At 37.5% G+C, this 21,238-nt stretch overlaps 1 protein-coding gene across 10 annotated transcripts; it reads right to left on the bottom strand.

The window, feature by feature from the left end:
- Positions 1 to 744: 744 nt before the first annotated feature.
- On the bottom strand, positions 745 to 20,730 carry arfgap1 (ADP-ribosylation factor GTPase activating protein 1). 10 transcript variants are annotated; one of them, XM_041224593.1, is made up of 14 exons: positions 20,561 to 20,730; positions 18,247 to 18,311; positions 17,688 to 17,797; positions 17,138 to 17,309; positions 15,999 to 16,099; positions 15,676 to 15,762; positions 14,504 to 14,618; positions 12,982 to 13,038; positions 11,871 to 11,903; positions 11,188 to 11,217; positions 8,176 to 8,232; positions 6,202 to 6,261; positions 5,194 to 5,270; positions 745 to 4,649 (listed from the first exon to the last, which is right to left on the bottom strand). In XM_041224593.1, exons 2-14 carry the CDS (start codon positions 18,304 to 18,306, stop codon positions 4,298 to 4,300), a joined length of 1,311 nt encoding a protein of 436 aa, XP_041080527.1. In that variant the 5' UTR covers positions 18,307 to 18,311; positions 20,561 to 20,730; the 3' UTR covers positions 745 to 4,297. The 10 variants fall into 10 exon arrangements, with proteins under 10 accessions (XP_041080527.1, XP_041080526.1, XP_041080529.1 ...); XM_041224592.1 differs by having other exon boundaries at positions 15,676 to 15,765; positions 20,561 to 20,729; XM_041224595.1 differs by lacking the exon at positions 6,202 to 6,261 and having other exon boundaries at positions 5,194 to 5,264; positions 15,676 to 15,765.
- Positions 20,731 to 21,238: the final 508 nt, after the last annotated feature.

The raw sequence follows: 21,238 nt of genomic DNA, 5'->3' as shown, positions 1-21,238 counted from the left end.
GCAAGGAAACTTTCAGTATGTAAGGAAACCCCGCATTTGTTTTCTTTTGGTTTTTCCTTTATAAATCTCAACATGTTTGGTTTGAGCCTATGGGTTTTTTTTTTTGTGAGAAATGGTTTCAAAAGAATACAAATAAATAAAGCATCAATAAAAACACCTATTCCTAAAAAAATAGATAAATCTAAAGTAACCATATATTGGTGCTACATACTGTAAATGCTCCCTCATGAAAATGAAAGCATACTTTTATAATTCTACTGTGGCCTGGCACATGGTCATTTGCATACAGCTTTGCAACTACACTGGCACTGTGACTTAGTGTTGACCTGCCAGTACTTTACACCAAATGTACATTTTCAAACTTTCACTAATTTTGTAGTTTCCCCATGCCTTTCCCATGGTTACACTGCATTACGCTATAATTTGCCAATTTAAATGCATGCATTTGCTTTACCATGCTTTTGTTAAACTTTATGATTCCCGTCCACCATGCCTATAAAATGTTTTCTATAACAGTTTCATATGGAGTTCTTTAGAAATGTATAATTCCAAAGCAAGGTTAATCAAAATCATTTTTCAGGTTTAACTAAAAATATAGTAATATAATATATATATATATATATATATATATATATATATATATATACACACACACACACACACACACATCTCTACCTATCTATCAAACTGCAGAGATGCCTGACTTTCCTCCCCACATTGCTTTGAAAAAGTCAAACCTTAACACACTTTTACTTGTTTTATTAGGTTTTTTTTTTTCCAAACAAGATTACACAGCAAGAGATCTAACACCATTCTCTGGTACACATGTAGCACACTCATTACAGAATTCGTAAGACTGACGCCACTGGTTTGTTGGTTGGCTGCTGCCCTGTATGGTAGAGATGAGTGGGCACAGCTCCATTTACTCATGCTGATGAATATTGCACAGAAATACTGAGAACAAGTTTCCCTGACAACTATGGAATGTATGATGGTTAAGCGGGGAGGAATGAAAGGCAGAGAGGAAACTCAGTTTCAAAAAAGATAACAACATTTTACAAGAACAGCCTTTTGGAAATCTAACAAAAGCATTTTTTTTTTTTTAAGTGCTGGGACAAATATTTAAATATTCAATACTGCTTGGCATGTATTTCATTGAAAACAACTGCTTCAAAAAGGTATTGTGCAAATAAGTGCATGAAAGACCCATTCTGTGTGCTGCTGTTTGTTTGATCAGAATCAGTGTTCATTAGGAGGATTCTTTAATATCGTACAAATATATTTTCTTTTTTTCAGTCAATTTTAAAATGAATGAATAGTTCTTTGCTGGATTCCATTAACTCGTTGTTAGGTTATGTTGTAATTAAAAGTGCTTGATTATATACATGCAAGGGTCTTTCACAAATAGTTTTCAGCAATTCATTGCTGTGGATTTGAATTCAAATATCAACATAAGAGGTAGTGCTGTATTCAATGTGGAAAAACGTTTGTCCCAGCAAAACTTAAACATGAAAAAAAAAACTTTGAGCGCAAGTAAAAATAAAACATGAACTAAGAATTTACTGAAAAAGTAGACTACAATGCAAAAAACAATAAATCACTTCTTTTTAAACACATTAAAAAAGTGTACTGATCATAAATGTGCTATTTGGACCACATGGTTAAATGCAGCAGTGAACCGGTTCATGACCTGGTAAAGTCCTGCACAGACACACAAACCATTGCAAACAATGACAGGGAAAAGAGGCAGGCTTAAAACACTAAAACAATCTACTTTTAATCTACTTTGAAAATACATGAAAATGCAGCATACAAATACCACATACTATACAACTTGTATATGACATAATGATATAATTTTAAGTCCCTAGGGTATTAAAACCTGTATTAAGGCCACCTGTCTTTACAGAACACATCAATCTATAAAACATGACAATCTTTATTATAACTAAACGGAATTCATCTACTGAACACATCCATTTTTGGGGATATGCTTTTGGGAAGTCAAGTCTTTGAAAAATGAAATCATGGTCTAAGCAAATCCTGATTCTGCGGCTTTGCAGAATCTCTCCAGTGTGGAGGGTATTTCTGTTGAAAATATTCACTGTTTCTTTTCGTACAATCAGTGTCTTTTGTTATTTGTTCTGCTTGTACGGTAGAGTGGGGATATCACTACCAGCTTCTAGTTTCAGATTCGTTACTCGGCTTTTACTAAACGATTCACTTGTAAGCTATTCACATACACTGCTACTTCTGATGAAAACACAACCAATTTACATCCAATACAAAAATAATCACTCTACTCAATCTGCTAGGGATCACTTTTTTTTCCCCTCCGAGTCTGTAATTTGCAGCTGACAACCATGCTTTTAAACAGAGCAATGCACATGCATGTAAAAAATCTCTGAACTTGGCACATCGGAAACATTTAACCTCAGAGGAGATGCAGGCTTGTGATAGGGGATTGTTACAGGTGAGCGTGTGCCAAAGGCGAGCCCTGCGATCCTTAGCTTATATTCTGAGTGCTATGTCATTTAGTAATATTCCAAGGACAATAACCACACACATCGATATTTTTTACATCAATTCCTGTGCAATTCTTTACGAATGCAGATAGCATTGAAGTAATTATCAATTGCAATTTGGATATTAACTTGGGGAAACCCCATATTATTATTATTATTATTATATCATCATTATTATGCCACAAATTGTGAAATCAGTATTTATTTTAAAACCAATACACATTTCAGAAATATCAAGTACTACACATAGGCACACAAACAGACACCAGTGAACCAATAATTGATTTACACAATTAAAATTAAATCTAGCTGTCCTGTAACAGTCAATAATCTCCAAAGTCAAATTTGAACTACACTGAGATTAAACTAAAGCATATGCATTCACTGCTGCTGAACATAAAAATCTGACTTATTACGAATGCACTTCACTCTAATGACTTACTTGATTCTGCAATGAATAAAAAAGGAAACCCATATACTGAAAATTGATTATACAACTTCACATAAACTAAATGAAACAATAAAACACAACAGCTTTACTGATGATAACTCCTACTTTCTTTTATATTAACATACCCATTGCTAAACCAAAGCTTTGATTTCAGTTTTAAAAATATCTAATTTTCTTAAGCCTACCATATTCACTTCAAAACATAAGCTTTTAAAAAGCCACCCTCTCATGCTGGTCCCCAGGTATTAGACTCCCCAGTGCACTGGGTGCTGGACAGCACAGCACGTAGCAGTGATATTGGAAACAGAGGACTCCAAAACATGCAGACACACACACAGAGGAGAGAACTGCTTCATTTTCTAACTTGAGAAATAGCTAACCAAGGGCAGGAAATTTAGATTTAAAATACTGTGCTCCCCCTTTGTCAAGCAGCATGGTCGTGGCTCCCACTAGCCCCATACTTCTGTTCCACTTGCCCTTTCATTCTCATTATAAGATCACAAATAGCATGGTCTCAAAGCTATGGCTCCTGTTCTTAGCGCTACAAAGGGGAAACAGTATATGAACAAAAGAATGGAATAGGTTCCACTAAACAGGAAGTTAAAAAAAAAAGCCAGCTACAAGTTTGCATTGCAGACAGTTGTGATGGAAATAAAATACAAGTGTGCATATTCACAATTAGGCTTATGCTGCAGAACTAGCAAATAAACACTAAGGTGCATTAAGAACTTGTGGAATTGTTTATTTATAGTATCAGTCTGTTGCTTCATTTTTTTTTCTTTTTTAAACTGTGGGATAATTGCTTAGTGAATACAGCCAAAGATTTGAATGCTGTCATTATCACTAAAGTATTATTCATGTCTGACCAGAGGTCCTGCAAGAATGCACATAGTTTATCCACACCTTCAAACATGCCATCGTAGATTCTTAACTAATAATACAGATAGTAACATTTCAGCCAGTGCCTTCATCAGTGAAGGAATTAGTTTGTCTACTGGCAGTTTCACCTAAGAATGCATAGACATTTCTTGATTTTGTATCCTACTATAGAATAAAATAAAACATGCAAAAGTCACTGAGTTTGATAGGCAGAATGGAAACGTAAAAAGATCAGTTTTAAATAATTAAGGGAGGGGCATGGAAGAAAAATGACTGATCACCCACTACTCATTATTAAAGACTTAAAAAAAAAAAACCTCCCCACAGTTTATAAATAAATGCACTTGCCAGCACACAGTACAGACGATGGAAAGTGAGGTTATGCAACTGTCCTCTTTGATAACACCACGTAATATCTAGATGATGAGATAGGGAGAGCAAGCTACCAGGTGGGGTTGTCCCAGCCGTCGTCTACAGCAGGTTTGCTGCTCTTCTTGGAGGATTTCTTGCTCTTGCCGTTCCCGGCACTCTCCCAGTTGTTATCCCAGACCTCCCAGCTCTCGCCGGTGCTGTGCTTGTTGTTAGACACGGTCTCCGAGCCCCCGTTGTCCCAGCTGTCAGAGCTCTTCTTCTCCGCTGCAGAGTTGATGTCTGCACAGGTCCAGCTGTCGCTGCTCGGACTCTTCTTGTTCTTGGAGGCGAAGCTGTCCCAAAAATCCGGGTCAGAGGCCGCAGTGTTGTTCTGGTAAGCACCATCGGAGCCCACGTTCTGATAGTTGTCTCCCATACCATGCCTGGCAATAAGAAAAAAAAATGCAAAATACAAAAAGGCAGTCTGAAAATTACACAATTTTTTTTATTCCTCTGAATGCCATACTGAACATACAGTACGTTCGAATAAAGCCTAAGCCTGTGCAAGTTTCACCACATGGTATAGACAGAGACAGTCAGCCCACTTAGGAATCTCTGATGGAGGAAAGTACTCAAAGCGAATTATGCTGGAGGCAACTTAAACATTGAAGGAAGGCAAATTTATTTATAAATGGCAATCACAAAAAGAGTTGTCGATGCGTCACTTTTATTGTATAACATCATGTTGCAAATTAGACTGCTGATGGCAGCCCCAGTGTGTTAGTGGAAGGACTTTTTTTTTTTTTTTTTTTTTTAAGTATCATTATTGGCTATTGTCTTGAAGTTTAGTTTAAACATTCAATGAATAGCTAAACAGTAAGTGTTAGTTGACTAATTCAAGGCACATATAGATTTGAATGTGACACTAAGCTGGAGTTATGCTAAAAAAAAAAAATCACAGCAGACTATTGTAAGTAAAGCCATTACCCATCAGATGAGTCCTCTGGTTTGCCTGAGAAAAAAGTGGTCATATCCTTCCAGCCTTTAGTGCCAACACCCTGGACCTTAAACAATATGAAGAGAGAAATCTCAACAGCAGCACAGGGCATCACTCTTTAAATCAATGCTGTACATTTCAGTCGACAAGCAGGATGTTCACAAGTTCCCAAAGCATATGCACACCGCATTAGTCAAAGTGGATCTCTACCTTCCCCATTCCGTTCCACTTGAAATGGAACAGTCATCATGGATGTTGTGTTGAATTTGAAGTGAAGTTTCATTGTGCATGCCGACTATGATAAGCAATACCAGCAGACAAAACGTTGCAGCTAATGTCTGCAAGTATCATTTTCTTCACGTGCAGGCAGATCATCCATAAACTTTAAAAATCATTAAGATAAAACTATAAGAAGCTTAAGCCATGTAGACCAAACAACTTTGTGAACACCCTAAATAAGAGGACTTTAATGAACATGTATGTCAGTACCACACAAAACCGCATGTGTAAACTCCAAGTCATCATGGCTAGATCCACTGGACATACAAGAAGAAAGCAATCATTCAAAGCCCTTCTAACATCTGTATATATAAACTATAGAGGTCAACTGCTAATAATTACAGTATAGCAGTATGTTTGCCTACAGTAGAAATAGATACTTACCACAATTTCAACATCCAAGGCAGCAAAATAAATCAAGAAATACAACCATTAATACTTTTGAAAAGACAAACATACACCATGTACCCTAGCCAGCCTCCACATCAAACAAGGTAAACCTTTCCCTATGCTTTTGGTGGGGTTTGGAGTACAGTAAGTGATGATACACAGCAATCTTTACTACTGCTCATACTTATAACAAGACATCACATCACATAAAGCTATTCCTAAGGGGCGCTACATCTTTAAGAGAAGACTCAACCCTCTCCCCAGCTGGGTTTCTTTGAATATGGAGGCTGGCTCGGGGTGTCCAGTCTTGGTGTGGAAACACCTCATACCTTGCTAGCCAGCAGGCCGACACCACTCGTAACATCATCTAATATCTTGCCCTCTTTTACCTGGTCAAGTGAAACAGTTACTATTAGGTGAGCAAAAAGAGACTGACAGTGTACATTACATTTAAGGTTATGACAGATAAGGTGTTTTTAAACTGCTCTTTAGAAAAAGCAGTGCTTGCTTTTATTTTAAGAAGTGCACCATAGACAATGTTTAATGAAAAAACAGACATTTTGGGTGAGTTATTATTCTAGTACTTTGGAAAATATTCATACTGGGGGGGGGGGGGGGGACACCAAACACATCTTTAGTACATTACTTAGTCAATTTGTAAAGCAGTTGGCTGAATGTGCTAGAATCAGAAAACATATGAGTATCAGCATGTGAATCTGTCCCTGCTTGCTACTGTACCGCACTGACTGCAGCAGTGAGAATGCAGACGTTTCACTTTGCCAGTCATTGCACAAGCAGTACAGTGCATCTCACCCCTAATGTACATTTAATTATGTAATAAATGTCCCCAAAATCAGATTTATTACTACCCAACTAACTGCACTATAAATGACTGGTGATTTAAAAGAAGCAATTGCCCAAGACAGTTAGTAGGTTGTTTTTGATTAGCGGGTATCAGAATGGGACTGCATCACCATAACAAGTGTTGGTTTGCTATAACCTGTCCTTCCCTTTAACCTTCATCCAGCACTATGAATATTTCTTATAGCAATTACATTTTTCATATTTATTTTCAAAACATTGTTGAGCAGAATTAATATATTTTTTAAATCTCTCAATGACAGAGTGGGGTTACAGAAAACCAACAATTTAAAAAAGTCTTAGAGCTAACAAAAAAATTACAGAAAATCTTACCGAGTGCAAAGATGCCCACATTATGCTATACGTCTTTGATATCTAATGGTTTTCTATTTTTATATCTGTTAGTAAACAACAAAACTGGCAAATGTATTACGCACTATTTTCAATGCTGCCCTCTCAACACTGAAAACATGGGAGAGGTTCTTTTATTTTTGTACATTGAAAAACAATTCCGAATCAAGTTTTTATACTAGGGACTATTTTTCAAGAATAGAAAACTCAAAACACTCTAACTGCCTGCTATGTATTTCCTTTACAAGAACTCAAGCTTAATAAACTTTACACATTGCCTTCCCTGTGACCTGTCGATAGAGGCAGTCCAAATCTGCAGATAACGGAATTCAGAGGCTGAGTCTTCCAGAGATTCACAGTATTCTGCAGCTACATCATTATCATAAACAGACTGCTAAAGTGACCTGCAATATATAACGTGGCTGTTTGGTTCCAGTTTTTTTAAATTAACAGATTGCAGGAGTTCATTAAAGACTGGAGTTAAGGCTTTGAAAATGTGGCTCAATAAGAAGTCTCAAGTGATGTGATGTTTTGGTTTGCTAAAGATTTTACTGACAAAAACACTTCATATATTAAATTGGAAGTATTTATCCAATAAATTGTTTGAGTTGATTATGTTTACTTGATTTCCTTTTTCATAAGCCATTATTAATACAAATGCTAAACACACAAGATGCTTCGCAGGGCTCTCCATAGATATCTACTTAACATTTCTGCAGTTTTTTCATATTTCCTCACAGATTTGGACTGCCTCTCCCTATCACTGCTTTTCCTGTTTTCATATAATAGAACGGGAGGGGTGAAAATGAAGTCTCTACGTGGAGCGATCAACATTTTAACTTCACTTCTGAACAAAAACAAATAGAATAAAAACATTATATTCACCTTTAACCGTAATGCCTGCATCTTTCATATAGGAAAATGTGAGATCTAATACATGATGGCAATGCATACTGGGTAAGATTTACTGGAATATTTTGTACACTTTAAGGATGGCCTGTTCTTGTTTACATGCCCTGATAATACCAGTACCCCAACCTTACCAGGTGATTAGTTACCATTATATTGTCTACACTTAGATCCACCTTTACCTTTTCATGTGTAGGTTTGATAACATTTTCATTAATAGTCTGACCTAACTCTGTCGCCTAGTCAGAATAAGAAAAAAAAAAGTCAGAATTTTATTCAAAATCGTAAGCAACATTTTCTATGCCAGGCATTGCTCTGCCACAAAGCATCCAAAACAGAGGTTTAAAGCAATTCCAACCTTGACTTCCTAGCAAAGACAACAACTGGGGTGTCTGCGTACATACACATACATAGAACAGGCAGGCACATAGAGTTCACGGACAGACTGCCACGCCGATTCAGCTGTGCAGGACTTCAAGCTCTGTACACCTTCCACAGCTAAGCTACTAAACAATGACTGGAAGCAGTTCTTTAAAAGAAAACGCAGCAGACTCTGGGATAGCCACATAGCATTGCTCTTGACAGGCCTGATTACAAAAAAAGACATTGAGAAAGCCTTTTCTTTTAGCATTTATATAATCTAGCACTATTGCATGTTTAGTAGTTACAGATAAATGAAAGCCATCAATGCAGGTATTTTTAAGTCCCACTTTTTTTAAATGTGATTGAAGATCCTGACTTACTGCGAGTATAATAGTGAACAGGTTCTTGATACAGTACAAATCCATTCCTGGTACCCAACCTATTCCTGTGCTGTAGGTCACATAATTCATCCAAGTTCTTACCTTTCAAATGAGCCATTTGCAATCACTCTGGGACTTGTAGAACCGGAGAAATTATGTTTGAAGTGGCTAGTGACAGTGAAACTGCAGTGAACAGAGCCGAAATGGCAGATTCCATGTATGGGGCAACAAGTGTAAAAACAAAACAAAAAAAAAAAAAGCAGTACTATTTTAACAGGTGTTTTTTCCCCCGGATTTAATGTAAATTGTGACAAAGGAAGGCGTCGCTGTTAGGTTAAGCAACTCTTATCCCTGGTCAGTTTTTGGCACATACTTCAAGCCTAAAGTTCAGACCTGTGTTGTCAAATGTGGCCCACATTTGGTCAAATCACTGATTAGGATTCAGAATTATAAACGGCAAAGTGCACATTTTGTTTTTTACACCTACGAATGTGGCTCGGTTTTCTGAACCTTAAACTGTAGCTGAAAGTCATGCAAATTGTACTTTTAAAACGCTGAATTTCCAGTGATTTGGCTTAACAAGTGTAAAAATATGTTTTAATCATGAAAAAATAACTGCGGGGAACAAAAACAAAATGGCCTTTTCCAATTATGCAGGTTTAACATTTAACCAAAAAAAAGGACAGATTTAGCTAAAGACACAAATGTTAAACAAATTCTTTTGAAAGTGTCTTGAAATTTGTACATTTTCTTTTGGCTCTATGCAGAGGAGGCGGGGGGGGGGGGGGTTGCTCTCGGCATGCAAGCACAGCTCTGCAGCATACAATGCCAAACCAGACTGAATGAGTGGTGGCTCATTTGCATGTTAGCTTCAGATTTAGCTGGCAAAACACATTTTATTTTGTGAAAACCTAGATTTATTTTTTCTGATTTAAATTGTGAACGATAATGTTTTTATAAACCGATTTTAAAACGTTGAATTCGTGATGTGTGTTTTCAACATTTATAAATATATCCGCGGGGGGCAAAACAAAATGTATGCTAAGAAAAGAAGATTGATTTTACAAGACAAAATAACCTGATGTACCTGCACTGATGGCCTCTATTCATATCCACTAGCAGGGAGTGCACCTTAATTCTTACACCCTTACTATCTCCCAAGATAAATGGAGTGAAGTTACAGAGCTCTCTTTAGACAGTGGCTTACATTCAGTCTACTGGATTTTCCAACTACTGCAGCGTCATAGATTGCAAAGCCGACCAGAACACAGTTGCACATCTACAAGCAAGCCACATGGTGTTACAATGCAGCAGGGAGAGGGGAGGCAGTGTGCAGCACACACTGTTAGTTGGTAAGTAAAGTATTTAATATTCCCCTCAGGCTAATGGGACACGAAATTCAGTTGGAAGTGCTGTACTGCATTTAAGACATCCCAACAGACCACTATGTTCGTTTTTTGTTTTTTTTTAATCCCAGAGCCAGACTGCAGACAGAGACATCAGAATTTATTTAACACAGAATCTGTTCAAGTACAAGTAGTTTGCATACAGGAAGAAAACAAAAACCTTTGGAGAGCAGAGGCTTATTTGGTTTATCTTTGTAACTGTAAATCTGAATTTAACTAATAAAACAACTGAATTTTGTTGTTTACAGTTTAAACTGTCGTGTTTCCAATAAAAAAGTCAACTTGATTTATGTATAGTCCTATGTATTTGTATTATTTATTTCACATTTTCACTGATTTCCACATGCAGTATTCAACGGCAATCAATATACTATTCAAATGTCAGGTCCTGATAAGCAGTAAATTTAGTAAAATAGTATGCCGCCCAAGATTACCAAGTGTTGTTTAAACGTTTACAGACTTATGATTATCAAGAATTCTTCCATAGAAATTAATTAAATCAAGAGAAAATTAAATACTGTGAGAACAGGTTATTATTTTCCAATCTTTACATAAACAGAGATATGTGTATTTAAATCTGGCTCTGGGAGTGTGATATATAGATAAAACATAACAATGAGCAACTACAGCAACTTTAGGCTTTTTAGGCTCTGCAATCATGTATATTGCCAAACTACAGCCCTCTGAAACAGCTCAAGAAAGCAGCAGTATTGTACAGCCAACTCATTATCGGTAATGTAAAACTATTCCGATCCCTCTGTTGAGTTTAGACGCATGGGACATGACCAGGAGGCCTGCTTTACCTCTTCAAAAAGCACAGGCCTGAACTCAACCCCTCATTTATTCAGATCAGTGAATAGCAGATAGACATTACAAGAGAGAGACAGAGGGGGGGTCAGTCAACAATTTCCAATGCATTGTTTAAAAAATATTGTGAAAACAAGGTATTAACAAATTAGCCTCGGGAAATGGTTTGACTTTAAAAAAACAAACAAGCAAACAGGAGAACAAACGAGGCATGCACAGCGAAACATAGCTTCTTTACCGTCTCCAGAGGTGGCCTATAGCCCCCAAACTTAATCCAGGAGAAAGGTTGCAGAAAAAGGCAAAAGGAGCATGTCAGCAAAAGAGCTGCATGTACAGAAAGCTGACCCGGGGTAAACAGATTAGAAAAAGATATGCTGGCATTCCAGTGAGAAACAGATCATGCCAAAACATCAATGCACAAGGACTTCATATAGCTTCATCATTAAACTTTAAATACACAACTCAGTCACACAAAATCACAAAGCTTGACCTAATCATTTAGTAATAATGAACGTGTTTTTTAAAGACAGTTTAGATTAATAAAATAAAAGTCTGATATGCATAAAAAACAGTTCTTGTGTGCTGCTTTACATAACTCCTGAGTTGAAGCTTTGGGAAAATGTTTCTTATGAAAGCACTAACAAGAAAACTATCATTCAAAAAACACAACTACTGATTGATTTGAACACCCTACTGTACAGTGGAACTGCATTACATCAACCACTTATTTTAAGGGGTAATCTGGGGTAACCCAGGGCTAAAAAATGCTCTTTGTAAGGATGTATAGGTTAATCAAATCAGCCCCTAAGTCAAGTAGACAGACATCTGGGTGATTGCCTTCTTCAGCTGACACATCTGTCCACCTGACTAAGGGCAATAAAAATCTAACACAAACACAGGTGAAAAAGAAAGTTACATTACCTTTTGAGTCGCCTGACTTGCAAGTTTTGTGGTCTGCAGGATAGATTAAAAAAAAAAATGTTCATGGAATCATTTAGGGAAAAACAAGTAAAAATACATGCCCCTCCCACCATAAAATTAGATGCTAGCGAGAAATTCGGGTACAACATAAACTGCAGATTGTACAGAATAGTGTCCATACAGGTGTTAATCACTCAGGTGATCAAACATAAAAAAAAACCTACCACATTTCAATAACTGTGTATCTCATTGCTTGTAATACACTTTACACTTTGTAACTTTAGGGCAGTAATCTTTTTTTTTTTTTTTTTTTCTATTTAAACCCTCTAAGGGTTACAATATACTGCATTAAGTTACACTACATTGAAATGCAAACATATGATCGTGTTATTGCCAAGAACTGCCCGCAGTGTTCCGCTAGCTGGACATCAATCTCTGAAGAATCCCACTGCCTCAAGCACTTCCCAGCACAGCGGAATGGACTCAGTCCCTGGTCTACAGTCCGTCGCTGAATTACAGTTCCACTGACAGTAACATTTAAAAAAAAAACAGAAGACCACGAGCATGCTCCAAGGCAGTGCTACTCCATTTGGTTTCTCTTTGGCCATGAAAAGACCTAGATATTTATAGGAGATAGGGAAACTACCCATATACCTTTGAACATCTAAAATCAAGAAACCTTTGCAAAACCAAATGACTCAACAGGTGTTCAGAAAACAGTTTTGTTTTTCTTACTTGAGCATGTTTCAAAAGGAACAGATACACAACTCTATACACCCTGGTACTGTACACTAGACAAAGCAAACCACCTGCTGTTAAACAAATACAGCTCTGCCCAAAAGTTTAGGATCACTCTATAGAATGAAACCTACAGAATAATGTTAACACACTGAAATGCACACTGCTTCATAGTTTCACAAACTTAATGTTTCAAAATCTAACATGAAATACTATTATGGTTGCCGGTACACTTTTGTGATATCATTTTGTAGTTTCTTGGATTACATGATGCTTTTGGCAATAGCTGTACATATTTATTTATATGGTACATAAAAAGGAATGAGGACTGTTTATTGCTTCTACACAGCAAACATACTGTTATCTTACTTACATTTTCTTTTGCAGCTGTTGCAAATTTGCTTGCACCAACAGCAAAACTGCTCCAACCCTGTTGAAAAATGGACATGGCATTTAGTGTTTTTGGTGTAGTTTTTTTGTTTAAATAAATAAAGGAATATTTTGGTAATAATGCTTTGAACGTGTGCTAAAGAACGTCCAAAGCAGGTTTCATCGCAGAGAAGAGAGAATCGTTTCTCTAGATAGTGCTCCCTCTTTAAAACGCAGGATGATTTTATAGAGTCAAATGAGCTAGAAGTCAGTACGGTTGGGTCTCCCAGTTGCCTCAGAATGCCTTTCCACAAGCCCATGCATTTTCAGAAGGAGGAACACATAAAGCCTCTTAACTGCAGTTCCTCACTACAGAATTATAAAAGGGGTAGCCCTCTAAAACTGTAACGTTTGACACACATATGTGTCTTATCCAGATATAACTAAAGATGACACACAAACATATGGATGAAAAGAGAGAACACCCCCTTCCCCACCCCCCTTGTTAATACCAAGTTTCATGACGACTGGTAAATGGTTCTCCAGATATATGCAATACGTAGGCACGACCGCCTCCACTATATCCCACTCACAGGAGATTTCATCCGCAGCAGAGACTTGTGTAACGATTTAAGATAGATGTACAGCACAATAATGACAAGGAATGTATTAAAAGTGTTGCTTTGCTTTGACAGGTTTGAAGTCAGGTGTCCGTGTACAAACTGTGGAGTGCTTCAGAAACAGACTTGAACTATTCATTTGGTTCAGTTTCTTCATGCACTGGTTTAATTATCCAAACAATCCATATTGATTAGTGTACGGATTTGACCTGTTTATTCAGCACCAGCTGTCAGCTCTTTTTAAAAACAGAATTACGCCAGATATTACCTCAACTCTTCACAGGAGAAACTGACTCGCTTTGCAGGATCAGTCAAGAAAAATCAATGTTTGTTTCTTAACTCACGTTTCGTACTCTAATCGACGAATGCCAAGACAGATATGTGAACTGACCCAGGACACTAGGTTACTATAAATTCCCAGTTTCAACTGTGCTGTTAAATTTCAACATCCCCCTTGCCATATATTTTAAGACATTAAGTCAATCAAATGTAACGGGAAAAGAGGACTCCAGCTGATCAGGTTTGAATCCAGGTTTTTATGGTAAGCTTAGTCACAGACAAGCCTTTTCCCTCTATAATCCAGGTCATAGTAAAAGCTTGCATTGCACAAACTCATATGGATTCACCTCATCGTCTTTGTATTTTGGCAACATAAGGAACGGTTTGTAAACAAGAAAAAATTGGTATTTAAAAAAATATATATGCATCATCGATCTGTCTGGAGGGTAAAGCACACCATACCAATAATCTCTTATGCTGGGCCAGGCAGAAGACTATGCATGTATTAGATCATCAACCACATGATCCATCAAAAATATATGGTGCCAGATGCACTTCTATATAACTGTATGCATACTACCCCAGGACACCAACAGAGAATCTGTGAGTGTTGCTTCATTTGCTTACCGAGTATATAGATGACATGGCATTATTAAAAAAGTCATCTTCTTTCTTCTGTGGAGTGACAGTGTTGCCAAAACCAACATAGCGATTCTCCTCGCCACCGCTGTATCCCCCGCCACTGCGGAGAGATTCACAACCGATCACTTCCGAGCTGCTTCAATTAAACACCAGCTCCCAGACACATCATAGAACACAGACTAGACCTGCAAAGGATAGTGTGTACTGGTACTGTGTACAGATAGCAATACAAAAGGAGGACCACATGTACCTTGTGTGCAATGCAGAGTTTATTTGAAACTAAATAGTTTTCAAACATATTTCGTTGAACAAAATCTAAAAATCCCCCATGTGCTCCATAGTGTGTTTCAGGTACTGTATGTTTCTATGTGAAGTAAATGTAGTGTTAACAACAGTGCTCATTATCCATAGGAGCGTGTAATACAACAAACTCATGACAGGAATGACAAAAAGAGGCATGGAATGCATCAGAGCGCGGCTATATATTAACTGCAGTAATTCTTATTCAAATCAAAGACTTAACATTAGTACAATTATGACATTCCCATGTAACTTACATGTTTAGAACTGCACCAAAAACACAGTGCTAAATAGACTAATAGAGGTATTTACAAGGCTAACTCAATATTTTACAAAATAATTAACAAATCAGTAAGAACATATACAACATGTACAAAAACAATATATAATATGTTTAACTATAAAGAGACATTGGGGATTGTTTTAGGAGACACAGAGGACAGGAAAATAATGTAATCTTTCCAAACAGCAACAAAAACAAAGGAAAATGAGCCAATGCACTCAGCCAGTAATTGTCTGAAACACCTTTCTTAAACACATAGAACACATCAGAGCAGCCAGTTCAATGAGGGAAATGACTGATCTACCTGTGGTATTTACAGGGCAGGTAATATGACCTGTAAGCTGGTGTCTGTCTAATACAACAGGTAATCCGATACAGTAGCACAATCAGCATTAAATAGAAATGCTACAGCTACTGCATGCTCTGCTCCTGACGTCATAATCATCTAACACGATACCAGATTGGTATGTAGGAGGGGCACCTGGTTTAAAATAGCCTAAGCTGGTGTGCATCATGGAGCAGAGCTGTCTTTATTATACCTTCAGAGACTAGCCAAGTATATTTCAGGTCTTACCTCTGGTAGGAGTTGATGTCGTCGCTCAACCAGTCTTCGAAGGCTTTATCCGAGGAGGAGGCAGAGTTCTGGGGTGGACCTGCGGAACTGCTGCGGGAAACAAACAATCAGCATTTACATTTGGAGCAGGTGGGCGATATCTGTGAGTTTATTTTCAGAAAGATGAGTAACCTTTTAAACTGTACAATGCTTCCCATTGATGGATTGAGTACCAGAGATGAAAGTGATGATCCACATAAACAAAGGAGTTTAATGCATCAGGTTTTGCTGAACAATTATGTTTTATTTTATACTGAAACAAGCCCCACTCTCTTACTCCTTACCGATGAGCTGACGGCAGGGCTGGCTTGGCTTGAGGTGCCACCCAGGTGTTAGCCGAGGAGGTCTCTTCAGACCACTCTTTCCCCTCAGCTAAGGTAGCAACCTGCAGGAAAAAAGTGGAGGAAATGAGGTTTTGAAAGAACAAATGCCGAGCACTTCAGTGGGAACAATTAAGAAATACCTGAGGCATGTTATGCAATAGGGAATGGCTGAAGTGTGCAAGGCTTCCAACACTTATCTGGTTTTAAAATGTGTCTTTAAACCTCAGGTCCAGGAAAGAAACTTCAGACTGCTATATAAAGTAAGTTAGTGCTGAAAGATTTAAGGATAGGCAAACACATGTCTTCATACCAAGTATAAATTAAATGTATTCATCCCTTTGGTGGACTACAAGCAGCAACACATACAACCTCTGGAGAAATGTATGCATTGTGCATAGAAATGATTGAAACAGGTAGTTTAGCAGCTTCAACCAGAACAGTGCTCAGGGTTTGGGTCGATTCTTACCAAGCGTCATGGATGTGGCCACTAACAAAAGAACTGAACGTTGCATGCAGTAACAATACAGATTGAACAGGTGGTTTACACAAACACAGAAACAAACAAGCCATCTGCTGTAAAAATGACTCGCCTGCACAAAGCAGTCCCTGCTTTTCACTGGCACCAGACAGGATTTAGTTATGTTTCAATACAAACAAGTATCGGTTTATCAATAACATACACCGCCCCACACGGCGATAGATGAAAAAGATGACCAGGATAAACCACAATGTACAGAATAAGAATGACGAGTTCCGAGACAATTTGATCAGCATATGCAAAAATGTAAGAGTGACATACAGACGTGTGAATGAAGGGACAGACAGATACCCTCACCATACCCCCAAACCCTGATATCAATAATGTATTCTAAATAATGTGGCTATCAAGACTGATACTTGGATAAGTGGTTTTCCACACACATGTAGAAATCTGTGAAGTGTGACATGTACGCACAACTGCCTTCATTATCCTATCACAAGGGGTTTCATCTCCAGCGGGGGCTAATAAATGACAGGGGCATCTTGTATATGCCAGAGGTCTTTAACAGCACCCAGTGTTCAGTCCCTTTAGCTTGTAACTGAAAGCTTGTAGGAGTTACCATGTCCCTGAACAGAGCTGCTGGTTTGCTGTTGTACTTCTCCTGCATCGTCCAGCATGGATTGTAGTCATCCCGAGACTCCAGGAACATTCGAAACTTGCCGTTGCCCCCGGCTCTCATCTTCTCCAGCTCTAGATCCTTCCACTTGTCCATCGTAACCGAACGCACAAAGCTGGAAGATCCAAGTGCACAGCTTCCATTAATTTTCAATGTTTTGCTTTTATTTTTATACAGCATTTTTCATATCCCAGTATCTCAATGCGCTTTACATGTCAGTTATAACAGAAAGAATCATGCAGTGTCATTCAACAAGTAATACAAATTATACAACGACAACAAATAATAACAATAATAATAATAATAATAATAATACAAAAATCTAAATAAAACAATATAAGAAAACAGGAAATGAAGACTGCCAGATAAAACAATTACAAAAATAAGCAAATAAAACAGATAACCATTCTATTTGTCAGTCAATTTGAAAAGGTACATCTTTATTTTATCTAATACCTCTGAAAGGCAAAACAAGACAAGCCTGCCCCCTCACCTGAGATGCACGCCCAGGCCCCTGTGCTTCCCCGAGCACTCGAGACAAATCCAGATTCCGTACGTAACACTCACCCACTGGGGGTTAAACCCGCCACACTCGAAACACAGCTGCAGGGAAACCAAAGAGATAATAGTGTATACAGGACTGAAAACTGAACCAAGACCACACATACTGGGATCAATCCCCTTCTATTCAAAGGCCTGGGGGATTCTCTTGTATTTTATTTGGAATATGCAGATATTTCAAAAACAAAATGTTAAGTTGCTGCTGCTGCCTCCTTGTGCATCTAAATGTGTCATCAGACCAGGTAACAGCTGACTGTGTGGTCAATGAAAGACTTCCACGTTCTGAATTAACGTTTATAACGAAGCGAAGAACATGTTTTTTAAAGCATTAGTTAGCACTGCTTAAATGCCCTATCCGAGATGGAAGTAAGAATCCTGTCACACAGCAGTGTGAACCACTCCAAATAATAAGCCAGTTTTATAGGTCAACTGAAATGTCCCAGAAGTGTCAGGCATTCACAGGTTCAAGATTCTAGTGTGAAGGCACTTACACTGTTCTCATCTTGAGTGCGAACCTCCTTAAGAACTCGCCTTGTCCTTGGACTTGCCATTTTACCTGGAGGAAAGAAAAGATCCACATATAAAAGTATTACACCCGGAACAACAAGTCTTGTGTGAGGGAGTGTGGCAGGCTGAAAGCCGGTGTGTGTTTGGGTGGGGAATGTTGGGTCGGCAGGGACAGCACAGTAATTATTTTCTGCTTCAAAATGTATAAAGTATAAAAGTAAGAAAGACGACTACAGGGATTATAAAAATAAGCTACAGTATTCGAACAATATGTAAAGTAGATCAATCCTTTGCTCAAACTCAGTAGCCTAACAGTTTCTCTCCAACCAACTAAACCCAATACAACAAGCCTGACATGCAAGGTTTCACACACAGTAACTATACAAAAAACATGTGGTCCCTAATGTTTATTTTTACCATCTGATCGCTGACTAAAGCCGCTGGACAAAATAAAAAGTACCTCCCGCACACTCGATACATTACAATGGTGTCATGTGACATTCTGGAGCACATCAACAAAAGAAGATGTAGACACACAGTCAGGTGTTACTTCAAAGCTAATTTCATGGAGCACAGTTCCATAAAACACCTATTAATCAAAGGTAAACCTGTTCTATTATCAAGAAAGTTGAAAAGAAAACAGTTACACACAGACTGTTTTAAATTCATTCGGGATGTTTCACAGTTCAAGCAGACTGTGAATTACATTGAACAACTGCATCATATCAGATATATTTTACCAGTGTAATATAATGAAATTAAAGCCACCGTCCTAATGTGTTATGTAAAAACTCCTCGGTGAGCCTTGCCAGTGACGCTGCCTCACTACTTTTTGCCGTTATGTCTGTTGGACAAATGGTTTTAATTCATTTAGATTTCCTATGTTCGTTCTGTTGCTAGAAAGACACTCCGGGTATATTTCTAGAGAGCCATGCACGTTTCTGAAAACTGAACTGCGCAAGCCTAGCACCTACACAAATATTTTAAAATGTGTTTACATCTCACCCATATCACTTCTGATTGGCTAGCTGTGGAAAAGTCTGTTCTTGCTTACAAAGAAACTCAGAAATGGCTGCTAACAGAGCCTCTGGCAATGCACAGACTAATCTTTTAAATTTAAGGGATTATTTATGTTTTTTTGTAAATTAGCAAATAAGTAATGCTGCTTTCTTAATACATGAACCTGACATTTAAATGCAACAATTTAGTAAAGTTACAAAAACACACCAGTTGCTAAGCTATTAGCGGATAAGAAAAAAAATCGTGTTGTGTAATTTATACAGTTATTACTACTTTGTGGTCAAGTGTGTACTTGTTGGGATGTTTAAAAAACACAGATTACTATTTAGAAGCATTTCAAGACAAACTTTCCCAGGTTATTTTAGTGTTGCTAACCTTGTTTACCATTTACATATTTTAGATTTAAACTCCATATTAAAAAAAAAAAGAAAAACACAAACTAGATTTGAACAGCGATATTATTTATCGGACATAAACAATCCATCGATTTGTGAAACTACTGAAAACATGAAGATTAACAAATATGTTTATAATGATATAAATTAAATGGTAATATGAGATTATGTACAATATGTTATTTTCAAATAAAATACAGACTGTAAATCTCGTGGCAATGTGTTTATTTTTCAGTGACAGTAGTGCAGGGAGAGACTTATCGAGTACAAACTAAACCTCAAAACCGCAGAACTGCCACCTGTACACTCTGGACTGGGGGTCCACTCTCTAAAACAGAACCGTTTCATTCATTTTATCCAGGGTTTCTGTTTTAAACAGGCGTGGAAGGATTAAGAAATGTGTCTATGCGATTTACTTAATTAGAAACTGTTTCAGATCCAAAACAAGGTACGGTGCTGTATACCGGTGCAAAGCATTTACTTCGCTCTTTTCAATTTCTGATGCTCGTAATCAGTGTAGTAACATTGCTCAAGAACAAATTGGTACGCTATTTAAAATAAGGATTTCAATGCGAGACGTGCCACAATTCAAAACCAGTGTTGTCTTCACTTCGTAACCCTCACGTTGTAAAAATTAAACGAGTGACTGGAGATGTAATTCCATTAGTTCTTCAAATAGGCAAAACACGGATGTGTCAATATGTATAAACCGCATATACTTATTATATATAAACGCTATATTCTACAGAAACAAGCTGTTTGTTTTTTTTTTTTTTTTTTTTTTTTTTTGTTTGTATATCTCATCTAGTGACCGGCGAAATGAAGCTGGTCTCAATTTTCACTGTTAGCACAATATGTAAAATGGAAACAAAATATATCTTACCTTACGCCCAGTAAATGCTCAGAATAAAAATGTAAAATCGTTGCCTTTTTATGCTACCAACTGTCCTAAGCGGTGTTATAAATATTTAAAAACCCCTATCGATATCTTATTACTCAGACGGCCGCCATACTGTCTGTCTCTGTCTGCCTACGTTGCAATGTACAATGAATTGTGGGTAACTCGCAGTCGTAAAACCCTTTCACTGCGGCATTGAAAATACTCGTGAAGTCTGCTCTGATTAGTGCTATGCAGGTTTTGATAAATGAGATGTCACTGGAATAAAGGAGGGAATGACTAAGTGTTAAATATTGACAACTCAGGCTAACTCTGCATGTTGAATTTCCTCCTCAGAAAAGCATGGAACATAGGTGGCTAAATCACTATAAAAAGGAGAGGTGGGAGACAAATAGGGGCGTTGGGTTATTGAATGCAAAAATGGATATAGGAAATGGGAATTGAAAACCTGAATCTTGTGAAAAATTTGAATGGCAGTGTGTTGAGGTTTAGTACCAGAGGGGCGTATGTGACATGTTCATATTTTTACAGGAGAGCAAATATAAGGTTTTGGTTGTTTGTGTTCAATTGCCATTTAGTACATGCACAGTATCAATATAATTTTGAAGAAAATTAAAGTGTTTCACAATGAAACTTCAGAAAGTAAGACTAGTACCAGAAACT

The sequence above is a fragment of the Polyodon spathula genome, chromosome 23 (genome assembly GCF_017654505.1).
Source record: "Polyodon spathula isolate WHYD16114869_AA chromosome 23, ASM1765450v1, whole genome shotgun sequence".
Taxonomy (NCBI): Eukaryota; Metazoa; Chordata; class Actinopteri; order Acipenseriformes; family Polyodontidae; genus Polyodon; species Polyodon spathula.
This window is presented reverse-complemented; position numbering and strand designations above follow the sequence as displayed.